Source organism: Rhipicephalus microplus, chromosome 6 (genome assembly GCF_043290135.1).
Source record: "Rhipicephalus microplus isolate Deutch F79 chromosome 6, USDA_Rmic, whole genome shotgun sequence".
NCBI lineage: Eukaryota > Metazoa > Arthropoda > Arachnida > Ixodida > Ixodidae > Rhipicephalus > Rhipicephalus microplus.
The window spans coordinates 129,138,312-129,163,865 of NC_134705.1; the positions used below are offsets into that span (position 1 = coordinate 129,138,312).

General features: G+C 43.0%; 1 protein-coding gene across 1 annotated transcript; it reads left to right on the forward strand.

Annotated features, from left to right (window-relative positions):
- Positions 1-5,700: 5,700 nt before the first annotated feature.
- Positions 5,701-24,137, forward strand: LOC142765488 (aspartic protease 4-like). Its single transcript, XM_075866541.1, has 7 exons — positions 5,701-5,858; positions 9,676-9,763; positions 10,928-11,048; positions 13,068-13,488; positions 20,194-20,338; positions 20,746-20,844; positions 23,830-24,137. Exons 1-7 carry the CDS (start codon positions 5,791-5,793, stop codon positions 23,998-24,000), a joined length of 1,113 nt encoding a protein of 370 aa, XP_075722656.1. The 5' UTR covers positions 5,701-5,790; the 3' UTR covers positions 24,001-24,137.
- Positions 24,138-25,554: the final 1,417 nt, after the last annotated feature.

Genomic DNA, 25,554 nt, shown 5'->3' on the forward strand with positions numbered 1-25,554 from the left:
GCCAGTGCGTCATCACCACACGCTTTCCTGAAAAAGAAGTTCCAGGTCTGCTAGTGACCTCTTGACAGACTCATCGCATCGTTCCAGCTGCAAGTGTGCGTCAGCTACGTAGTGATTGGTACCATGAACTATGTCCATGGACCCATAGACTCCGTCTACGTGTCTGTATTTGCTTGTTGGTTCGTGTGTCTATAAATGTTTTCTTGTGCTTGACTTTGTCTGTGTCTGAGGGCCCTCGAACCACCACATAATAAACTCAGCAAGTAAAATGTGCGAAAAAAGTTCGTGAGCATCGGTGATACAGAAGCTAAAATGAGTGCCACTAAAGATAGGTACCACCTTCCGCCGCCTCTGCAATGGGGTGCTTAAATATATATAACCAATTTTCGCCCCCCTGTTTCAACCGTGACGCGAAACCGTAACAACAAAAAAAGTGCTGTCGATTGGTTTTGCGGAGGGCCTCAGTGAAGCTAGAAATGAGTTCCCCTTATTTCGGAAAGCAGGTAGCAGAATCTAAATTCAGGCGCTTCTCGTATGTTCAACAATGTGGACGCATGCCCCAAGCACCACGCATTGTCATTATTGCGCGAAATGTTAAGCAGAGCGTCAAAATCGGCACGTACGGCTAAGGCCATTGAAGAGTTCAAGCATTATAAAAAATCTGACTTGTGGAGACTATGCAAGAGAGTACTACGTACGTCTTTTGCAAATCACACTTGCTGATATTAAAGCACAACTTCGAGTCACTTTTGCAATCATTCGTTGTGTGATGACAGTTCACAGTTTATTCCCAGTCACAGTTTATTCCTAATCACAGTTTATCACAGTTTATTCCTAACCCTGGCACAAGCACTGCATGGCATATACGATTACTAATGTGAATAAGGGCAGAGCGCTGCGATTGAAAAAGGTTTTTGACTGCCCTATTCACCTTAAATTATGGTTTAAATTGCACTGGTACATATCATAATCGAACGCCGAGGGCTATACCACGTCACGATGTTTACATTTTGGTTGATATTACATTTCCAATATACCAGAAGGTACCCACGTGGACATGACACCTATTGTACACCCCCACCAGCCTAAAGGAAGCCACCCAGTTGACCCAAAGAAGCCTAACCTTGCACTGGGTGAATACCACTACGATTTGCGTTCCATGACCACCCCGAGTCAAGAAAGCCTCGGCCAAGAACAGCCTTGTTTTTAAACGAGATCACAAGCTCCCATTCCGGAGCTTCTGCTTACAACGCCGTGGGTCTAAGAACTAAACGTGGCTCGGTGCTGCATTTACCGAAATAGCCCACTGAAGTCGTTGCGGATAGCAAAGTACAAGCCTATTCCAATGTAGTTACAATTTGTTAAAGAGAAAGCAGTTATCGATAGACGTACTCATTAGAACTTTGTTGGGTCTGATATTTTCATATGCACTTTACCTATTATTAGAGAGAGTCAACCTATTTTTCTCTTCTGAAGGACAGTTTCACTAGGCGGTGCTATGAACAAAAAAATGTGACATGTTATTTACACACGTAGTCACCCATTCGAACATTTTCAGAAAGTTCAGTAAAAAAATCTGAAGTTGTGCATCCGCTCTTGAAGGGAAAAAAATGAGGTGTTCTCCCTGGCAGAAATTATTGGAAAAGATGCATTGAATTTCAGAACATTGGGAAAATGCCTTTGACAAAAAAGCGTTTGTACACACACACACACACACACACACACATACATACATATATATATATATATATATATATATATATATATATATATATATATATATATATATATATATATATATATATATATATATATATATATATATATATATATATATATATATTTACGTCATATACGCCTTCTTACGTCACATATATGTGACGTAAGAAGGCAGAGATGGTTAAGAGAAGTAGAGGAGGAAGAAGTCAGAATGGAATAAACATGGCGTATGAGCCAGGCCACGTTTCCCATTCATCGTAGCGTCACACGAGTCGACAGGATGAAGACCTGGCCGCCGCTCATCAGCCACATCATTCACGAAGCCACCGGCAATACGCCTCAACTGAATATCGACCACAGAAGAGGTGATCTCAGCCGCATGCAATTACCGGCATCATGACAGAACCATCGACCGACCTTCCCATCCCTAAGTACACCGGAGCAGTGGACGATGGACCTGTGCAGGACTGGTTTGACCTGTTCGAGCTCCCCGCTACCGCTGCATCTTGGTCGGAACGGGAGATGATCATCAACTTTACCGACTACATCTCCGGTGAGGCTTTCAAATTCTACCTCACCCACATATTTCAAAACGACGAGTCATTGGAAAAGATAAAAAAATAAATGATCGTTTGGTTTAAAGAATACAATGACGACTACGACGAAGATTCGCATATAACCGACCATCCACAGACAACCACACTCCGTCACTGCAGTGAAAAGCACTGCTCACGCATTGGGACACCAAAAATGAATCGGCCTTTGAAACAAGAGCAATTAAAGCACCCTCTCAATGAAAGGCAGCCAGATCTGTTTGCAGGAAGAGTGTACCCTCCACCGCACCGCGTTTTGCAAGTGCCCGATCGAACCAACCTTTACGTCATAACTGCACCGTAGCACTCACATTAGGGAGCCACCCTGTGCACAGTACTTTCCGTCTCACGCACTTCGACCACCTCCTAATTTTCCGTCGCTTGGCTCTTCAGTTGCTCACAGCGCTCACCTCGCATCTCACATGCTTCCTACGGTTGATATAGAGGTGAGGAACCCTGAAGATACTCAGCCAGGCTCTGGCTTTTCTGTGCAGATGCATGCATCACAACAGCTTAACTCGTTAGTTACACAGAAAGACAAACATTTCCGACTGAAATCTGACCAAACTACGCCTGCTGCGGTGTCACCACGCAGTGCACGGACACCTGGGAGTCTTAACAACACAGGAGGCTCGGAAGTATCAAATCGCACACGTTGCCGAGAGTCAGACGCGTTCACTAGGAACGGCGTCACAAGAGCCTCCGAAGAGTCTCCAGTAAATTCGAGTGCACAACATTCATTACCCGAAATGCAGCATAACAGTCCACTGACTACCATCTGCCTACTGGACACCACATCAAGTTTTCCAGAAAATCAGTGCCATGGTCAAGAACGGCTGCCACCTCAGCTCCTTCCACATTAACACCATCAATGCCAGCAGAAGCAAGCCCAAGAACAACAAAGTCGCCATGGGCTACACCAGCAAGGACGAATACGAACGGAAAAATCTTTGGAAGAACACTCGAGGATTGAACAAAGGCGTCTACAAGAGGGTTAAGTGAAGCGACGACAAATTAAATATGTCTTGCTTAAGACAAACAAGTCTTCTTATTCAAGACATTTTCGCAAAAAGAAACATCGCACAAGTTTTCTCTAGAAGAGATCAAGATTCAGTCTACAATCAAAGCTGTTCAGACAACAGGACACAAAGCGACGAAGAAGAAGCAAAACCACACCCTGTATTGCGGAAGGACGCAGAAATCACCGCATCAGTCTTGGCCAACAAACACACAGATGGGTAGCACTGCATGTGTACCAATCAAGGCAAAGTACATGACGCCTACACAAATCATGCTGCTGGTTCTCCGAAGCCTTCAGACCAGGTTCATTCTTTGCAAGTATGCAACCAGTTTCATCATCTGCAGTTTCCACGTTCAAGGTGTACTCGTGTTTTCCAGTACGCAACAGTCAGCCTCGCGCACCAGAACTACAACACTTACCGGACTGCTGCACTCTCCTGTGAAGTGGTACGGAAACTTCCTGGGACATGGAACGATCTTCCGTTTTTTGACAGTGTTCACTATTAAGCCGTGCATGTTCACTTTTTAATTTCTGTTCATCTGACGCGACTTTTTTCGGGGGGGGGGGGGGGGAGGGGAATCCTGTGACGTAAAAAGGCAGAGATGGTTAGGAGAAGTAGAGGAGGAAAAAGCCAGAATGGAAAAAACATGGCGTATGAGCCAGGCCGCGTCTCCCATTCATCGTAGCGTCACACACACACACACACACACACACACACACACACACACACACACACACACACACACACGCACGCACACGCACGCACGCACACACACACACACATATATATATATATATATATATATATATATATATATATATATATATATATATACATATATTGTCGAAGCAAGAGAACCTAAACGTATTAGGAAGCAAACATCACTCCAATGTAGGTAGCAAGCAGCGCCAGTAAAAAAGGCCACGACAAGAGCCCGAAAAGTAGCAAGAAATTCCGTAAGGCAGCTAAAGCCTCTTCGTTGCTCTGAGCGGCCGATAACGTGTCGAAAAAGCTTCGAAGAAGGACAGCGGACTCTTTCTCAGCAGCGCAGATAAGATTTCGCCACCAAAGGTGCCAGACACGTAAGAAAAGCCTACTCGAGGTCATCGACAGAAAGGCCTCCTTCATTTCGGGCACATCGCAGCAGTGCCTCTTTTGTGCTGTGAAGATAAACGGAGATGATAGGCACACGGTAATAAATTTTAGACAGCTGACATTAACGCTCAACTTTCGTGGATTAGGTTACTCGCGGACGTGTTTTTTTACGAATAGTATGGAATGCACGTTCGTTGTAAAGAATACAGAACAGTATCAATAATTAGCTATTGTGTTTTTCATCGGAACTCAGCAGTATTTTGGAAAAATAGTATTCAGAAATTGCCAAGCTGTTTTTTTCATACATTATATAGAGCCAAATCAAGAAGACTACCATAATTAATTAAATATTGAAGGCGATCATCTCATTGTTTAAAACGAACAAAAACAGGTGAACTTCAATAAAACTTGTTTTTTGGATAGTTGGCGTGCGCTAAAAAAATTAGACCACGCAAACCAGCAGAGATGAATAGGGGAAAGGAAAGAGTGTCAGGTAATCTTCAGGTGAGCGCATTACGTATTTATTGGTTTTAGTCGTTTTAAATGCATCCTAACGTGCATGCATTGTGGTTCTTGGATTTGGTACCCACAGTTGCATGAGCTATTTTCTGTATAAGCACGAAATGTTCGAAGGTATTATTTGCATTCATGAGCAACAGCGTATAATTACGTAACTCGGCAACCTGCAAAAAGAATTGACGGTTTTCAAAGAGCAGAATTTTGGTCCAGTTGCTCAAGTATATTTGATAAAGTGAACTAATAAACACAGATGAAGAATGTGTGGTAGACTGGACGACTTGTGAAAGGCTATCTTTTCCACATCAAGTGTGTCAATTTATAGAGATAATTTTCATTCGAAACAATTGTTTTTCATTTACAAACTGTACCATTTACTTGGTCTGTTATCACTTTTACTTGATCTATGCAATCATTATATAAGCCAGAAGGAACTCGCACAACATTTTTCATTCTAGTAATCATTCTATATACTCATGCATCTTTACTGATTTATCCATATTAATAACTATCGTGGCAATAGGTCACTTTACTAAAAGACTGACAGATAGATGTGCGGATATTTTATGCAGTGAGAACTCCGTCCGACAAACCTGTGCAACTAGAAAAACTGGCTGCTTGGCCAGAGTTCATCTTAGCTGACAATTCACAGCGTGCTCAAAGGGCAAGTTTAGCGCGAAAAAACTCTGTCCTGTGAGCGCGGATAACAGGGCACGTCTTTCGACTTCTTTTCTTGCGTGGCACAGCGTCACCACGAAGAGCCGAAAGGGTCAGTAAGCAACATCGGTAAACACGTTGCGCAGTCGTAGCCTCTGCACACGCAACGGAAGCAACAGGCTGCAGAGATGGTGAGCCACTACTTGACAAGCGCAGTTGCAGGTGTACTTTGCATCTTCGTCTCCGAGGCAACCAGGCATGTAGTGATTGCTTTTATTGCGTTGGTATCGAACGTTTTCAACACTAACAGGCACTGCACATGTGACAGTATTCCGTGTCACAAATGCAATCGTTTCAAAGTGCTTACGTTCAATGTCACTGCAAGTTCTGTGGTTGTTACTGCTTTGTTTATTTTTGCGGCCTAATGCATGTGTAAATCAACCCAATTGACACTACATACAAAGACAGCACGACAAAAGACGACCACTACTTTTTGCAGTATGTAGTTTGTGTTCACTAGTAATATGATTGCGTTCATCTGTATTTACTTCCTTAATAAATACATCAATCTCTATGGCACTCTGTAATGAGATTGTAATGTTTTTTTTTTCTATAAGGTCAGATGTCCGCAAATTTCATCGGTGCTCATATCCTCCCACTTGATTGCACAGTAGAAGTATTATTAAGGTGTGCGCGTTGAAAATTTAGAGAGTTAATACACATACTTTTTGTGTCCTTAATATAGTTTGTGTGGTGAATAATGACTTCAGTCCAACCACTGTGGTACAGTTACTCACGGCTGCCCAAAGATTGCCGCACTGACATATTAAGTGACATAATATGGCAGTTTGAAGTATAATTGAGTAACTAATGCCACAACAGCTACGTGGTGCAATCGTGTCCGCCTCCTTCCTCTTTCCTGATGTCTACCATTAAACTGACGATCGCTAGGGATGCATCACGTTAATTGTTATGTATTTGTGACGTAAGAAGGCAGAGATGGTTAGGAGAAGTAGATGAGGAAGAAGTGAGAGTAGAAAAAAACATGGCGTATGAGCCAGGCCACGTCGCCCGTTTATCGTAGCACACACGAGTCGACAGGATGAAGACCTGGCCACCGCTCATGAACCTCACATCATTCAAGAAGCCACCGGCAGTACACCTCAACTGAATATCGACCACAGAAGAGGTGATCTCAGGCGCATGCAGTTACCAGCATCATGGCAGTACCATCGACAGACCTTCCCATCTCCAAGTACACCGGAGCAGCGGACGGTGGACCTATACAGGACTGGTTCAACCTGTTCGAACTCCACGCTACCGCTGCATCGTGCTCGGAACGGGAGATCGTTACGAACTTCAGTGACTACGTCACCGGTGAGGCATTCAAATTTTACCTAATTCACATACTCGAGAACGACGAGTCATGGCAAAAAATCAAAGATGAGATGATTACCCGTTTTAATGACTATAACCAAGACTTAGTCATTGCCAACCATCTAGAGACAACTGCACACTATCGTCAACTTCCTAAGCAGTCCTCAAGTATTCGAAAGTCCAGCGCGAATCGACAAGCGCCTAAAGACGAAGTGGCACATGCGTTTACTTACAGAAGGCCATGCGTATATTGGGAAAAATCCAACCATCAAGCGCAGCTCTCTTGTGCACGAAAGTCGGCATGTCCTAACTCGTGGCACCAACATACGACACGAGACGTCGCTCACCCTACTGATGCCTTTCATGCTTCGTCTCGCATACGTGGTTCACCACCTGGGTTTTCGTCACGCGGCTCTTCAAATGCTCCTGACGCTCACCGCTTGCCTCATAAAGACGCCGTGTTCGCGATAGACGAGCGGACACACCGGGAAAATACCCTGTCGAGCCATGCTCCTTCCGCACGGGTTCATGCATCGCCGTCCGGTGCATCACACTCGACAGTCGAAGCAACGCCGAAGGCTCAGACACATCGAACGTCACGCGCTGCAATGCGCAAGAGCGTCTCGTAGTGAACAGGGTAGAAGCAGCTTCCGAAGAACTTTCTACGAACTCTGAAGCATTATCTTCATTGCCCGAACTGCATGACAACAGCCCACAGGCTACCAGCTGCCGACTGGGCACCACATCAAGTTGTCAAGAAAACCAGCACGATGCTCAAGAAGGGATCTCACCGCAATGCGTTCCACAGCAACATCAGCAACGCCAGCAAAAGCAAGTCCAAGAATCGCAGACACTCCAACAGATACACCGACAAGGACGACGATGCAAAGTAAGCCTCTTAAAACGAATTCAAGAAGCGAGGCAACTTCGCATAAGGAATCGGCACCAGAAACGCATTTGGCACAAAATATCAAGACTGCGCCTAAGGTTACAGCTCCGAAACCTCAGGAAACACCGAACAAGACAAGAAGTCACCAGTTCTACCACACAAAGATTCAGACACAATCCCATTAGTTTACGACAACGGAGCCAACGCCACAGAAAACTACGAAAGAGACTGAACGTTATAATTTGTACAACGCACGAACATAGACATGATTCCTTGAAGTTCAGTTCTTGTACACGCAGGCTGCAAGCACTAATTTTGTCTCAGCCGCGACACAAAATACAGCGCGTACGACAAAGGATTCGGCGCCTACGACATTCGACCTTCAAGTGCTCCTAGGACTTCCAACCTTGTTCGTTCCTCGCAGCTGCTCAAGTCATGTCATGGTCAGTGCAGTTTTGCAAGGCGCGGTTACCTTCTCCAGAACGCCACAGCCAACCTCGCCCACCAGAACTCCCCAATTCACCGGACTGCCGCAGTCTTTTCTGAAGTTTCGCGAGATTACGGAATACCATTGGGACATGAAACCAATTGTGAATTTTGACATTTGTGACTTCTCAACCTTGCCTTGTTTACTTTTTCTTGTTCGTAATCCATGCCTTATTTCGGGGGGAGGGGGAATCCTGTGACGTAAGAAGGCAGAGATGGTTAGGAGAAGTAGATGAGGAAGAAGTGAGAGTAGAATAAAAATGGCGTGTGAGCCAGGCCACGTCGCCCATTCAGCATAGCGTCACATATATTATTCTATACAGAGCGGTATCAAATGTAAATATATGCACAAAGCCAGAAGGAATAACATTGGGCCGCTTACTGTGACCAGCTCTGCGTGGTAGGAGGGCGCAGGGAAGTGTAATAAAAAGCTGATATAGCAGAAGATACAGTTGTATACGAAAAGGCGAATAAGCTTAATAAGTGAACGAGTGTGCTTCACAGTGGTATCCGGGGAGTTGTGTCCATGCCTTGCAAGTGGTCCCAAACGGGACAAGCATTGAAAACTGGTCCTTGTTCGGCATTTCTGACCCACCACGCCGTATATGCGCTCATAGAACCAGCTCCGTTGTCACTCTGTCATCTGTACCCAAGATCCAACAGTATCAAAAATATTAGGCTTGGTGATGTCTCTTGGCTTGAGTTACATACAGAGTGCTAGTACAGCTGAATTGATAGACCTTTCTGGTTGCTGCATTTATAAGGAGCTACCTTTCGATACCGCGGGGATATTTTTAAAGGATCACTAAAGAGTAAAACAATTTTTCGCCTATCAGTAAGGTATAATTTCACAATCCCAAAAAATACAGCTCTTTTAGCGACAAGACAATTGGTACACGAGAAAACGCGCGAAAATAAAAAAAAAGTGGGCAGAGACGCCACCTGGAGCTCCCCGCACCAAACACTTGGACGTCATGGAGTTTGACGGCGTGTACTGGGTTCCACGTAGCTCCTAATCGGTGAAAAATTAGGTAGGTTGTCATCGGTTGGTGCCATACACCTACAATACGAACTTTCAGAAAATGCAATAGGGCCAATGACACTAAAATATGAAAAATGCATTTGGAGATATCCGACGTCACAACGGAGATTTCGGCACGAAATTATACTATGTACCCTCAGCCTTATTTTGTTCGCTAACAACGAACTTATGATAATGAAACACATGAAATCAGAGTGCTCAAAGTGCAGTCTGTCAATTCGAACCAATTCATTGTTTCTCTTTAGTGTCCCTTTAAGAGTTCACTTCCTTTTTACGCAGGTCCTGCTTGTGTCAAACCGACGACCGCGGAAGGAATGCGATTCCCGGCATCGGGAAATTCACGGTGCCACTTACTAATTACAACAACGTAAGCTCGTAAGAAATGCTTCACCCTGCATTTTTTATGAAAGTTCTGCCCTAGTGATAAATAGCATACACGGCCATAATTCTGAAACTGTTTGGGAGCCTTACATTACCGATCGCACAGCGCCAAAACACGGCGTTCCCGTTCTACTTTGCACTCTATGGTCGCGAATAGGAACTCATGATAAGCGTGTTAATGAAAACTGCATCAGGTGCGTGCATATGAAGGCAGCGTGTATTCGAGCAGTCGAAATTTTGTCACCAAATCACAAGCTTTAGAAAATCACTGGTAGTCCGTCGTGGCGGTGTGGTGGTCAAGGTGCTCGGCTGCTGATCCAAAGGTCACGGGTTCGATGAAGGCCGCGGCCATCGCGTTCCGATGGAATTTAAATGGTAGAGGCCCACGTACTTTGCGATGTCAGTAGGCGTTAAAGGACACAAACTGGACGAAATTTCCGGAGCCCTCCACTATGGCGTCGCGCATGGTCTTATTGTGATTTTGGGACGTTAAACTCCCCCCCCCCATATTATTATAAATCTCTGTTAGTTATATCTTTTTTTGCGTCTTCTCTGTCGTATTGGCACGTAAACTCAGAAAATTAGCTCACTCACTGGAGAAGGATTGTAAGAGGAAGGACAGGGAGGTTAGCCAGTTCTCAGACCGGCTGGTTACCTGTACTGGGTAAGGGGGTAAGGGGGATTGAACACCTTTTACATCCTACGCTTTGAAACCTGTGAACAGGTATTCGTCTGAGAGTAACCGGTATGATAATTTCTAGTGCTTTATCACCAAAATGGCACCGCACATTGCACAGAGCGTTGATAAGATGACATGGTCTCTTCCATGAACGGCGCACTTTCGTACCACATAGAAAAGGCACTGTTCGTATAGTGAACGTACATTGGCGTACATTGTGAGGAAACGTTACAGCCTCATTCTTCGGGATCATTGAAAATTACGGGTTACTTCAACAATAGAGTGGTAAAAAAATACGTAAAACTCTAATTTTATTTGTAACTCTAAGTGTTAGCAAACTGTTACACCAAGCCGGCGTTGATTTTTCCATTCTTTTCTTTTTATCGCAATTTGAACACTTGTAAAAGCTGGGAATGAAATGAAATATCATTTGAACTGCAGCGAACTGTTTATTTCGAATCTCTCACGCAGCTTCAGTACTACTGTGACCTGAACATCGGCTCCCCATGGCAATCCTTTAAAGCAGCGCTCGATACAGCTGGGGCCAGCTGGGTGCTTTCTACGAACTGCAAAGAGGATCTGGAAGTGTGCCGTGAGTGGACTGTGCTGTAATTTAGGGGCCCCTACCACTTTTATTACAGTGCATTGCACTATACTAACAGAAAAATAAAGCTTAAAATAAAACCTGCAATATTTTCAAAGAAAATTTTACATGACACTTTGGGCAACACATGGGCACACACGCCCAATACCAGATTATGTAGAATACATTGGAACACCCTCCCAAATGTTCTTACGTGCCGCCCTGGATCTAATCGGTAGAAACCTCCAAGGAAGGTTGGGTGCGATATCAACGAATTCGCAAGCTTATATAACTATTCTGTTGATTTGTGCAATAGCAATGCCTACATACGTGGCACAGGTGTGAATAGAGAGGCCGACGAATGTACGTCTGGTGGAGAGGAAACAGGTGGCAATAAATGACAGACACCAAAAAACAAACGTAAAGATAATTAACAGATTTTTTGAGTTCGTAACGCAAGACTTGCTCATTTTAACGCGAAGACAGGGGAGTTTTCGGTCTAAGAAAATTATTGTTGCTGGTGTCGGTAAACAAACACAAAAAATGATTAAGTGAAACGTGAGGCATGAGGGCTCGGATCCCGTTCGAACATCAGCGTTTTGCGCGGAATTATAGTACTTTACCACCGAGTAATGCCAGTGGTTGAATGAAGCTAATCAAAAAAAAAAAAAAGGCGCCGAAAGGGAACAGGTTTAACACCAGTACGACATATCGGATTCAGTACACATGAGCGCATGAGCGCGCAATATCACCCTATGCAACCAGTAACAACTGCTTTAAACATTCATTCTTTCCCCGAACTATAAACGACTGGAACAAACTACGCAACACCGATGTTCTACAGCCATACTTAACATTCTTTTACTCTAGCCTCAATAACAGTGTTTAGAATGGCATGCCAATTAAGCTCTGTCCCCATAAACGTTCGAATTTTTGTATAACTTGAGTTGCTTTGTGCGCACCTTTGTTTCTGTGTGTTTTTATCTTCCTGTTTTGAAAATTTGTTCGTCTGCATATTGAGCATTCATGTAATTCATGTAACCCACTCTGCGAAAATCCCTAGTAGTAATTGCAGTATTCATAAATAAATAAATAAATAAATAAATAAATAAATAAATAAATAAATAAATATCAGCAAGGTTGTCATACGAAATACAAAGTGTCTTACTGTTCTAGAAAGTTTTCAATATATTTGATATTCGTGTTTTTCACTCTTTTTTATTATGTATCTTTCCGACCAGATAATTATTTGTCGAACCACTGACTTCATGAAAAATACTTCAGTATGTAGCAAGCAATACTTCAGGCGAGGACTTGCGTTAAAAGTTGCATGAATGCGTAGCCGAAGCGCTCATCTCACGAGGCTCCAGTGTATTTGTATAGCGTTACAATATACTGATTGATTTAGTTTTGCCTACTTTATTACAAAGGGATCACCGCGTCCATCCTCAATAGCCACAACATAAACGAGGTATTTTGTGTGCCGCCTGCCTTTCAAAGGTGTAATGAGTACTTTGCTACAGCACGAAATACTGAATTATGATGCAATGAGTACTTCGTAATAGTACTTGAAATTTCCGCCAAAGCATAGTTCACAACGACCGCTGCCATGCTCACAGTTGTTCCCTTCCTCACGGCACCGTTGAGATGCTTGATGACAAGCGAAGCATGCATGACAAGCGATTCGGAAGACGATGCTAACGGAGGCCGATAAAGCAATCGCGTTCGTTTCGCAAAGGCAAAGTTTAAGGCCACACTTCCACTTTAAGCAAACGCCTACTTTTTTCACACAAGGATTTAAACTGCGGTATCGTTTCAATAATGGTATACCTAGCGTGGTATGCCGATGTCAAAAATTACGAAAAGAATATAGACAAGCCGTGACTTCAACCAGACATGTGCCTTTGGCACATATGCTGCTTTCAATGAGATATGAAATTATGTATTGCCTCAAAGGTAGCTGCGAGCACTCGCACAATTGGTCCGGCTGCTCATCTTGACGGCTGTATGAATACTTTCTTCTTGTAGGTGATCGCGAGAAGTACGACCCCCGCACCTCCTTCACCCACGTTGACGGCGTGGACGTCGCTTCGGCACCCTTCGGGAATGGCACCGTTCTCGGAAAGGCGTCATGGGATCGACAACGAGTGGCCGGTGTCATTTTGCCACGAATGCCCTTCCTGCGGATCGGCAAATTCGACGGAAAGAAGGACATCTACTGGAGCACCCCATCCAACGCCGTTCTGGGACTGGAACAGGGCCCCCTCTCCTTCTTCGGCACCCTTGTGCGCGAGCGCCTCATAGCGGAGCCACGGCTGGGCTTGTTCTTCAGTCGTGACGACACGGATAACGGAGAAGCACTGTTTGGTGGTACCAACAGCGTGCGGTTCGAGGAACCACTGACATTCTTCCCTGCCCTCGGTACTTACTGGAATTTTCAGCTAGATGGGTAAGTAGTGTATTACTACATCTCTAATAACTACGATGTGAACATTCAGTTCGCAGGTGTAGGATAAATACTGTAATTATGCCACAACTTCGTAACCCATTCAACACACAATAAGTGCCACTCACGCACCTTTTGCCCCGCCACAGTGGTGTAGTAGTGTGATCGGCTGCTGACCCGCAGGTCACGAGATCGGCCGCTGCATTTTCGATAGAGGCGAAAGTGCTGTAGGCTCGTGTACTCGGATTTGGGTGCAGGTTAAAGAACCCCAAGGGCTCGAAATCGCCGGAGCACTCCACTACGGTGTCCATCATTATCATATGGTGGCTTTGTGACTTTAAACCCCACATACAGAATAAACAGAATATTGCGTTCGATTTTAAAAAAAATATATCTTATGACCTGAACATTAATTCTGAGAAAGACATTTTCAAAACGCTGTTTATGCCAAACTTCAATGATCTGTTAATTCAAACGGTTGTTTTAAAACATCTCTGGTCCAAAGAATTCCTGGTTCCGTATGTTACTCCTCGTTCTTTAAGGCCCAAAGTACGTTACTAGAGGCTGCGGTGTTCGACAAAGTATGGAACTAGAATACGAGCCCATTATGCACCAACCTATTTCAATGCACTTTCCCCCAGCATTTTTCGCACAAAAACAAAATACAAATTAAAGAAACTGCTACGGCGTATCTGTCTACAATTGTAACGCATATCGTGTGTTAATTCATATACACTCATTCGCAAGCATGATGCTGCACAATTATCCAGTGTGTTACTTTGCTTAAGAAGCATTTGCTCTAATTCTTTATTTTTTCCTTTACACATTTTCACTGTCAATTGCCTAAATATTGTATAATGCTTGTAACTATCGCTTATATGCTTTGTTGTTTCTAATCTTATATGCACGTTGTTTTTTGTCCTGTCATCCCTCCTAGGCCATAAGTTGCAATCTTGTAACGCGTCCGTTTTTTGCTGTTTGCCAGGCTCTTCCACTCAAGCCACCAATTGGCTTTGGCAGGCCTAGTCACATGTACTGTTTTATTCGAAGAAATAAACGGTATTATTATTATTATTATATCAATCAGTCAACTAAAGCACCTCTGTGCAAATAATTCATCAGAGAAGATCAACCTTGTTGCTTTCGTTTATCACTCAGTTAATCTGGACGGCACATCTACGTCTTTATCTGTTATTGACAACCGGTGCTTTCTTCCGAAAGTTGCCAGCAGTTCTGGTGTATGTACACTGCGTGGCCAACACTTGCTGCACGCTCACTGGGTTGCGGTGGAAAGGCTAACCACACTGACAGTGCACCCAAAAAGGTGGTTCTCTTTATTTTTTATTATTATCGCCTCGTTAAGCATTCACGCAGCACTTTATTTTTCATATTTAGTGGACCCTTGGTGAGTACTAACCTTTCCGAATATCTGTTCGCACACCCACTGGGACATTTCGATTTGGAGAGAAGAGTTTTTACAACGCCCCCCCCCCCCCCCCCACGCGGTGAAGACTCTTTGAACGTTCCACACAAATTTTTATTGAAATCTCGCTCTAAAGCCCTTTCGATCCCTAAAAAATTTCAGCTGTTACCATACGCTTTAGGACTGACCACTCTACGGCGTCTACAGCAGCGGAACTAGCTGTATTGCGCGCTGCACTCTGTGTGGTCAACCGGGAACCACCGCACAAGTGGTCGATTTTCAGCGATTCTAGGGCTGCCCTACAATCTGTGCTCTCAGCACTGCGTCGCCGACCGTACGAAGAGCACGTTTTCGAAATTCGATGCCTTCTTCACACTTCACGTGAAAAAGGGCACCATGTGACGTTTCAGTGGCTGCAAAGTCACTGCGGCGTCATAGACACGAACATTCCCATACTGCCGCACGGGCAGCTCTTGAAGGAACACGAGAAGAAGCCATACCACTTTCGCGGACCGATGCTGCAGTAATCTTTGACGGCTTGCACGGGAAACCGCGGTTTCACTATGGTACCCACCAAGCAACCAGACCACCCAAACGAATCATCTACACCACCTGTCTTCTTTGATGGCTCTCCGCATGCCCACAGGGCTCAACTGAAGAGAAGCCACCCTTCTTCATCGCTTATGGCTTATTCTTATAAGAATATATAAAATCTTATTCATTTGTCATAGGAATGGCCGACATCGCTGTCTGCGATGCCTGTCGTTGCGAAGAGACACTACACCACATCCCGTGCGACTGTCCGTTGTATAATAATAATAATAATAATAATAATAATAATAATAATAATGACTTTATTTCGCATCAAGGATACATGATGCAGGAGACCTGCAGAAAAAGCTGGCGTGATGCCAGCTTGTCAAGGCCGCAGGCCCCCCTTCCCCCTCCCCGAACACATCGCAGCAGCGGTAACACTTTCATAAAAACATTCGGGATCATACGCGTAAAATAAACAGGTCCATGACAAGAAAGAAATCATCGCTGTACATGTGTGATAAAACGAAACGTCTAATGCTTAAACAACAACGACAAAAAATCTATTTCAAAAGATGCAAAAAATGTTGGCGTATTTGCCTTAAAAAAAGGAAGCATTTGCGTAATACATCCGAGCGAAGCATACAAACACGTATACGACAAAAATGAGCAATCAACATTGTACAGGTGTAACATATTGGTACATATAATGCTATAAACAAATAATTTCGCAATGTGAAATACAGGCGCATTTGCCTTGCAAAACACAGAAAAAGCATCATAAAAGAATATGCCTAATTTATTGCTTTGGCAACTCCACAAATGCACACTCATTTCCTAAAACAGAAAAAACAAACAAGACACCAAAAAACATATCGTGAAAAAAAAACACAAAGCAGTATACAAAATACACGTCAACAAAAACAAAGTACAAAAATATTTTCTTTAGAAAATTACAAGTAACAGAAACGAGTGATCATGACATCTGGAGGAAATGATTCCGCAGTTGCTTAAAGGTGATTTTTTCTAAGTCAATTTCGTTATCCCTAAGTTCATTTAGTAACCTTGGAAGTTTATTTCCCAATGATTGAAGACCGTATGTGGTTCTAAAGGTTCGAACAGTCCACACTTCATTTTTCCGGGTATTATACTTAGGCTGGTTGAGTATTAAATCTGCCAACTGCTTTAGAAACGGGTTAGAGTTTTTTTATGTCTTGCTTATATTTCTTGGACAGAAGAAAATTATACATTTTTATTACTGGCATTAGGTTGTATTTTTCAAATAAAGAACGAGTATGATAAGTACGTGGCACGTTCTCTACCGCCCGTACAAACCTTTTTTGCAACATATGAAGTTTGTTTATGTTTTCTTTAGAAGTTAGAGCCCAAACTAGCTGGCAGTAATTGATTTTTGATGAAAATAAGGTATTGTAAATGAACAACAAGATATTCCGAGAAAGCAAGTGCTTGTTTCGGTACACAAGGCCGACTACCTGAGAGACCTTCGTATCTAAGAAGTGTAATTGGTGATCCCATGATAATGTTTCTTGAAATATTACTCCTAATATTTTAAGAGAAGGGACTATCTCGACAGGGGTGGAATTTAAAAAGATCGTTTGTTTTACAATTACCGCTTTATTTTTAGCATGAAATACCATAGCCTTAGTCTTTGCAACATTTATTTTTAGACCGTTTTCTCTTGTCCATTTTTCTAATTTAATCAGCAGTATATTTGCATGTGTTATTAATTCGTTCACTGATTTTCCTGTTAAAAATATATTCGTATCATCTGCATATATTATAAATTTTACGTTAGAGGAGATGTTCACGATATCATTAATGTAAATATTGAAGAGGAAAGGTCCCAAAATGCTTCCCTGTGGAACTCCTGCAACGATTGACAAAGAATCGGAATTGCAACCACCCGGGCTAACAATCTGATTACGGTGTTGCAAATAAGACTGTAATAATGATCCCGCCGTTCCCCGAATACCGTACCGTTCCAGTTTTTCTATAAGTAATTTGTGGTTAATGTGGTCAAAAACTTTCGTAAAATCTACGAACAACCCTAACACAATTCCCTGTTCGAATTGCTGACATTTAAATGTACTCTTTCTGTGCCATGAGAGCAGATTCTGTACTGAAGCCTTTGCGGAAACCATACTGCGAGTCATGAAGCAACTGAAACTTCCTTTCAAAATTTGTCAGCCGTTTTAATATTAGTTTTTCTGATGCCTTCGATAGGACTGGCAGAATGGACACAGGCCGATAATTCGACATGTTATTTCTATCGCCTTTCTTGAAGAGGACGGTAACGCGTGCAACTTGCATTTTAGTGGGAAAAACAGCCCGGCCAAGGCACAAATTGAATATATGCGTTATATAAGGAAGAAGGAATATAATGACATGCTTTATAGGTTGAACTTGTATCCCGTCAATATCAGGTGCTGTACTGTTTTTGAAATTCAAAACTAATTCTTTCACTTCATTCTCACTTGTCGGATCAAGAAAAATGGTACTGTCGATTAATGGGACACTTCCAAGGTTACTACTCACATCACATTTTTCTGCGACATTTACAAAATATTTATTGAAAGTGTCAGCCAAGGGTTTTCCTGATATGACCTCGCCGTTAAGATTCATGCTATGTACTGAACCCGTGGACACATTGCGATTTAAGAGAGAATTTAGCCTTTTCCACATTATATCTGAACACCCAGAAACTGAACTAAACATATTGTTACAATATTCTTGTTTTGCCTTTTTGAGATCTTTATTTAGGCGATTTCGTTTAACCTTGAATTCTTTAAACAATTTAGGGTCCTTCGTTTTAAGATAGCGGCTAAATAACATATTTTTTTCTTGTATTCTTTTTCGAAGTTCCGCGTTGATCCAGAGTTTACGAACTTTCCTGTTCTGCTTTGTTTTAATCAGAGGAAACGAAGCAGTATAAATTGGCTTTAGTATGTTCAAAAATTCTTCGTACGCCTTGTTTGGCTCATTCAATTTAAGTATATTCGTCCAAGAAGCCCTCAAAATCTTCTCCGAAAATATTTTCAGAGTTTGTTCGTTTATACGCTGGGTGAAACATGTGTTCGGTTTGTTTTTGTCACATAAGTGTTTCCTACAACAAATGTATATTGGCAAATGATCACTCAAATCTACAGTAATAACACCAGCCTTGAGGTTTTCTGTCGGTGTATTTGTTAAGAACAAATCAATCAAGGACGAAGACATTTGTGTGATTCTCGTAGGGACAGTGATAATATTTGAAAAGCAATGAGATTTCAGCAAAATATCAAGTTTTTGTACTATAGCTTCCTGTTTGAGCATATTTATGTTCATGTCACCGCCACACACAACGTCTAAGCGATTTGTGTTAGTGAACGCAAAAAACGTGTCCAGGTAATGACATCCAGAAACAATCACTGGCGTCCGTTCTTGCGCGCCTCAACAGAGTCAAATGTCTGTGGACACTCACTATTCTTTCAAGTGCCCGAGAGAAGAAGACATTGCAACAGAAGGTGACAAAAGCACTGTTGAAACTCCTATGCGACACGGACTTGAACGAGCGGCTGTAACAGCAATGTCACACACCACGAAAGACAAAACTGAACTATTACTGAGTGTGCGTGCGTGTGCTGCCTCATGTGCTGTGTTTATCTCTCTTCCGTCTCTTCTCTCTATCTTTAATCTCTCCCATCCCCCGCGCAAGGTAGCAAACCGGCTGCCTATAGACTGTTTAACCTCCCTGCCGTTCTTTTCCTACTATTTTCCTTCGTTCCTTCAGCTCGCAGTGCCCTAGCTGCGGGTGAACGTGTGATCTAGAGCACATGCTTTTGCAGTGCGCCTCGTACGTTGGGATGACAACTTCCCAATGCATGAATACAGTTCAGTGCTCAAGAGCTCGGAATATCAACATCAACTGTGGGCTGTCCGGAGAGCCTGCGATGCAGCCTAGGTGTAACTGCTCCCCTCCCCTCCCCCCCCCCCCCTGGATTGCCCCACGATGACAACTTAAAAGGTGGCACTTCTCAGGGTCTTCAAAGAATGTTCTTCGGGCCGTATGCCCACAGGGAGATTTTTTTCCGAACGGTAGAAATGTTTGTCTTGCGTAGCCTTATACGGATCCACTGTGAGACTGAAATCAGTTTATGTTTCTGAGTCACTGCAGTCTCCAAGGAGGACTATAAGGGTGAATGAATAGGGCCCCGAGCTAAGGGCTTTGCCCAAGGAGCACGATCCCTTCGACCTTCATGAATGAAAGTTTTTCTCTCTGCCTTTCTGATCCATTTAGACCAACTGAATTTTGCGTTAGCACGGTGCATATGGCATCGCCACACAAACACTCACTTGTACCTGGAAACTATTGATGGTGCGGCAAAACAAGTGCTTTTATACCTTTAATTTCAGGAATGAGACTTATTGCTTGTTTGCTTGGCTTATTTTTGGTATACCGCATGTTTTCCTGTATGTGAGAGGTTAAACAAATAGACAACATCAAAGAGGTAATACTATACTTCATACGCTTTGGTTAGCTTGCCATTTCGAAGTTGTTTTTCATTCTGACCACTCATATCAACATGAGGTGATTAGGCTGTAAGTTTATGTGCCGTTCAGCAGGATGCTCATGAACCTACGCACGATCATTCTGCTTGTTGGCCCTACGAAAATGAGGACCTCTCATGCCACTCTAGTTCATTCGTTAATGATTGTTGCACTGGCTTCTCTGTTGATTCTTCCTCGTACAGAATTCAAATGGGACCTTACGGTCACTACTGCTTCGCGGGATGCATCGCCAGGCCAGCCACCGCTGACCCCTACATAGGAGGACCACCCATCGAAATACAACGAATTAACAATGACATGGGGGCGTTGAAAGTTGATAGTGGAGAGGTAAGGCAGTTTCGGCAACCTTGTTTCTTCTGCTTTAAAATATTTGTTGAGGATCGTAAGCCTGAGAATATAAGAATAACACCAAATACAGGGTGAATTTCGACACTTGCACTAAACATTTGCCACTTTAAACAATGTTTTTTATGAAATAAAGAGAGCAGAGACTATAGAAAACAATACTTATTCGCAGACTATATAGTTGGTTCATACTTGAAAAATAGACTTGCGGCGCAAGAAAAACGAGAAAGGAAGCAGAAAAATTTTTTAGTTTTTTTATGTTTCCTTACGTTTGCGCAGCAAGTCCACTTTTCAAGCATAGAATTCAGCATGTTTAATGCATGAAAGCAATAGATAAGTTATTTCATACTTTTGTGACATGCATTACTCGAAAAATTGAATCTTTGCAGTGGATGATCAACTGTGACAGCATCAGGCAGCTGCAAGACATCAAATTTACCATAGGGAATCGAACATTTGTCCTTCATGCAGATCACTACATTGTACAGGTACGGGTCTACCTGTTTCTTCATTCTTTGAACAGTGCGTCAACATTAACATGAAACACGAACAGTATACTACATTTGTTCTGCTAGCGCAAGCTACATTTAATTTCTCTACGCTCTTCTCTCGATTCTTGACCATATAGCAACTGAACACACCTATTAGCAATGAACAGTTTGATTGCGTTAATCACAAATGAGATTGTGCTTGCTTATCGAATTCTATGCGACTGCTTACACGTAGAAACGCCGATATGCAAATGGCTTACGAATGCGTGAAAAAGAACTGGTCTCCCCAAATGCTTAGGCTGTTCTTGCATTCCTCTGCTCAGTTCTGGCCTTTTTAGTTAGGTAGTTCCCAGCAATCGAAGTGTCCTATGCTAAGTTTGTCGAACTGTACGCGACCCTTGCATGTAATTCAAAGTCTGATAAACCTTTTAAAAGTATTGCTGTATTGAAGGAAGCCACATTTTGTAAGCAACGTTTCCTTGTCTGCCGTTTCCGTCCGTTTGGGTGGTAGTACCCGATTGTTGTTAAGGCAGTCCTGATACAAAGGCACATAGTCTTTTCGCCACATGTGTTTCAGGAACTTCTCCAAACACAGCAGCCTTGGTACGTTGTCTAGAAGATTTACCGCAACCAGAGGGAAGCGACTGAACGGCAACCAGAGGGAAGCGACTGAACGGCACGAACATGTTATTGAGAGAAAAATACTTTATTATGATCAGCCCGAAAAACAGCTACATTAAAGTTTGGAACTTCATAATGAAAAAAAAAACAGTGCGAAAAACGAGAGACGAGACGAAGAAGTACGCAAACAGAGCGCTACTTCTTCGCTTGGTCTCTTGTTTTTCGCGCAGTTTTTTTTTTCACTATGTCTTACCAACACGCCCAAGCAACCACTTTAAAACTTCAATTATTTCCTTTGAAATCAGAGGCCACTCCATGTAATTTGGAGAGACATACATGTGAAACTATGCAAGTGGCGGGGACCCCATGGCATGGCGATCTTGTTGTGATTCTGCTTTTCCTGGTCTGTGATTACTTCCCGAATTTCTCATAGCCTGCAAGATTGCGATGCTCCCAAGCCTATACTGTGCCTTTGATTTGGACACAGCTTATCATTACAAGATCAAATCAAAGGTGGCGTGTTGTCTTAGGACACAATTGTCCTTTCTTACTGTTGCTTACTTGATACCCGCGTGACCGGGTATCAAGTTCGCACACGTATGACCTGCCGACACGTGTATAGATATAAATTGTTACGATAATATTATCGGGCGCTGAGCGTCTCAAAACTATGATATGGTCGCGACGGAGGCCATAGTAGAGGACTGCGAAAGTTTAGGGTGTGCTGACATCGCACAGCCCACGGCCGTCTGAGATTTCGTCTCCATTGTATTGTGACCACCGCAGACGGCATCAATCTCGTGACCTTCGAGTCAGCAGCCGAGCACATTGAACCGTTGCTTCTTCACGGTGCACATAAACCGTAACAATAATCCATGCATATTTCACCTGAATTGATACTGTGCTGATACTGAACTGATCAATGCGCTAATTGTGAAACTTGTTGGAAGCCATCAGAACAGGTTTAAAAATAATCTTTCGTGGAATTGTGAGCGCAAATCTCCATTTATATTATCGCTGAATGAATGCGCTCGCAGCGCCTACAACTGCTGCCACGTTCGGGTCAGGTATTGCAATATTTAGCAAAGCACAACGACAGCGTATTTTTCAAGGAGGGATGTGCGTAAATATGAATGTTTCACCGCACCACAGGGCCTCATAAACTGTACCGATCGCTCCAAACGGTCCTCAAGAGGCCGCATAGCTCCCACATCAATAACAAAACAGCGATCCGGACCTACTTAATATTGACGCAAGGTAGACTAGCGGCAACTATAGGGGCCAGCCTACCTTGCGTCAATATGACGACACCGTGGGCCGTCATGGTGTCGTCACATTAAGTAGGTGCGGCTCGTGGTTACTTCTCAGTGACATGTTCACTTACTTCTCACATGTTCTGATATGTTCACGTTACTTGTCAGTGACATGGCACTTCATGTTGTGAATACTCTGGTGGGCAGCCATTATGGTTAAGTGGTTTCGGTACATGGCTGTTGACCTTGAACCTTGGGCTTCGATCATGTCCTCCGTGGTTATATTTCAATGAAGTCAAGCTCTGGGAGGCCAACAAACTGTGCCGAATCAGCGCACATTAGAGAACACCAGTTGCAAGAAATCATCGGGAGCACTACGTTAAGGCTTAGGAGTGGACTAATTTGGACGAGCATCTATTCATATATTAAGTTAAAATGCGTAAAGAAAGGGAAAACTTGCAAAGGCACACATAGGGGAGGGTACAGCATTAATTACACAGGCTCCTCTTAGCCTAGTCTTAGCCTGGCTTGCCTCAAGGACTTAAAACCAACAATAAATAGGTTAGTGTCATTGGTTCACTGTGGTGACTCTGCTCATGCCTGAAAAGAGAAGAAATAAGAGAAGTTTTGGCACATATTAGTGTCAGTAGAAGGTGGTTGGGCACAGCCAGTCTCCAGTTCTGTACCAAGGTTTAAAAAGTTTTGTCAGTTTGTAATGCCTTTTTTGTATATTGAACATTCTGAGGCGTGTTTTGAACTGAAAAAAAAAAACAATAAAAGCGCAAGTCAACTCTGGAAGAGCGCTTCAGCTTCCTACGTTTTTGCTTACTCGCTGAACAGCTTTTATTGAATAATTGCACCTTATGTGTCTGGTCACCAATTTCAAACTTATAAAACAAATACTCCGGTATATGTTTTTGGGGTAATAATGATAATTATGTTCACTTGTCTATTAGGTTCCACGTAGTGTAGGGAACCGAGAGAAATTGTTATGTGTCAATAGATCACTATAAACCTCACCATAATCGACATGTGCTTGTATACTGAGAACTAAGCCGATGTGTTTGGTCAATTTGTTCTCCTTGCCCATTCTTCGTCTATGGCGCAGCGTGACACTCCCAACGGGAAGCGCTGCTACAGCGGTTTCATCGAGGCAGTACCAAAAGGAGACGTCACGTGGCACCTTGGTCACGTTTTTCTAAGGCGAGTCTACACTGTTCTCGAGTGGCCTAGGGACGGTCCTGGTTACGGACAAGTTGGCTTTGCCGTCGCCCGCTGAACTCGTCTCTCCGACGCAAGAAAAAGCATTCATCGTTCGCATGTCACCACATAGATTGACTGAAATATCTTAACAAAATGATTGTTCGCACATGATCACAACACATGGTCATTAAAAATTTGATCTTTAGCCTACAAGTCTTTGCAGCATTTAGTGCTTTTCTATACAGAAGATAGAAAGTTTAAGCAGCTTCAGGCGCACTAAATTCTTGCGTATATGAGTACTACTAATGTATAATTTTTTACAAAATAGTTTTGTGGAAACCTAGGCGGATGAGTGGCTTCAAGAACTTTTTTTATCCACGTAGCTGGAAGAAGCTTTTGATAAAATGCATTCAAAAGAGGTACAAGCTGTCAGTACACTACATTGTAGCACTTGTTTGGAAAATTACGTTTCGTGATCAGATATATGAATTTTAAATACAACAATAAATGAACAGACACTCGGATGTACGAGACTTGCATGGTACGAAGCTATTGCAGTGCAGACTACCTTACTTTTACACAACAGCAATCACTGAAAAAAATTTTTTTTCTGCACTTTAATATTGCATCTTTCTGAAGTACAGCACTCCAAACAAAGCGCTCACTGACTCACAGAAAAATGCTTCGTAAACACAAAAAAGCGTGGATGCATACCCAGGAATTCGGGACATCTAAACGTGATGCCATCTCTCAGGGGCAGGAGTGGCAGCTTGCCGTAACTGAGTAGGAAATAGTTGACAAAAATTATATCTCTTGAAATAAACTAATTATCAAAAACTACTCCAAGGTATATGTAGCAGACACCCATGGTACACTTTAACAAAATTTCAGTATCGCATTGTAAAGTGTGTGGCTAGCCAGTAAGACTGAACACCACTCATACAAACACATGGGATTTCGTTTTGAAACATAAACACTATGGGAAGGCACGTGCTTTGAAGCACGACACCCTAACTTTGCCAGACAGTTCAAACAGGCCTTCGCTGTAGAGAACCAGGTGTCATTTTTGATAACTAGCTTTTTTTAGTCAGACATGATGTTTCTCGCTATTTCTCATTCAGTTACGGCAAGTCACCGCTTTGACCGATGAGAGAGGGAGCTACGTGGAAGTGTCACCAAGTCCTGGTCATGACAAGGGACAATGCATTCTTTTTCACGACCACAGAACACCTTCAGTTTTGGGAAAAGCAGAACGTAAGGAGTTTCAGCTAGGCAGTATACTGTAAGCTGCCACGTTGAACCAAGTTTGGCCGATTCAGCGTACAGAAAAAGCGAACACAAGTCTTTATAAGATATCATCAGCCTAAGTCACAACGCTGCCTTGACTTGTGTGCCATGCTACAGGATGACTGTGTCTAAATGCATTTATTTTATTGCGGCTTTAACCAAGTAAACAACACACCTCTCACGCATACGAGCATTATATAAACTGCTACAAGCGAGCTGAGCATCCATCTTCGATGTCGTGGCTACATGATGAAGGCAAAACGGGCGCCTAACGCGTCCTCACTTCATGTTAAAAACAAGCATATCTATCTGCATATCATATAAAGTGCAAGGCAGTTGCACT

Coding starts and splice junctions, on each gene's coding strand:
- LOC142765488 (XM_075866541.1), top strand. CDS start 5,791: ATGGTGAGCCACTACTTGACAAGCGCAGTTGCAGGTGTACTTTGCATC. Junction 5,859..9,675: donor TTCGTCTCCGAGGCAACCAG/GCATGTAGTGAT, acceptor CTTTTTACGCAG/GTCCTGCTTGTGTCAAACCG. Junction 13,489..20,193: donor TGGAATTTTCAGCTAGATGG/GTAAGTAGTGTA, acceptor TTCCTCGTACAG/AATTCAAATGGGACCTTACG.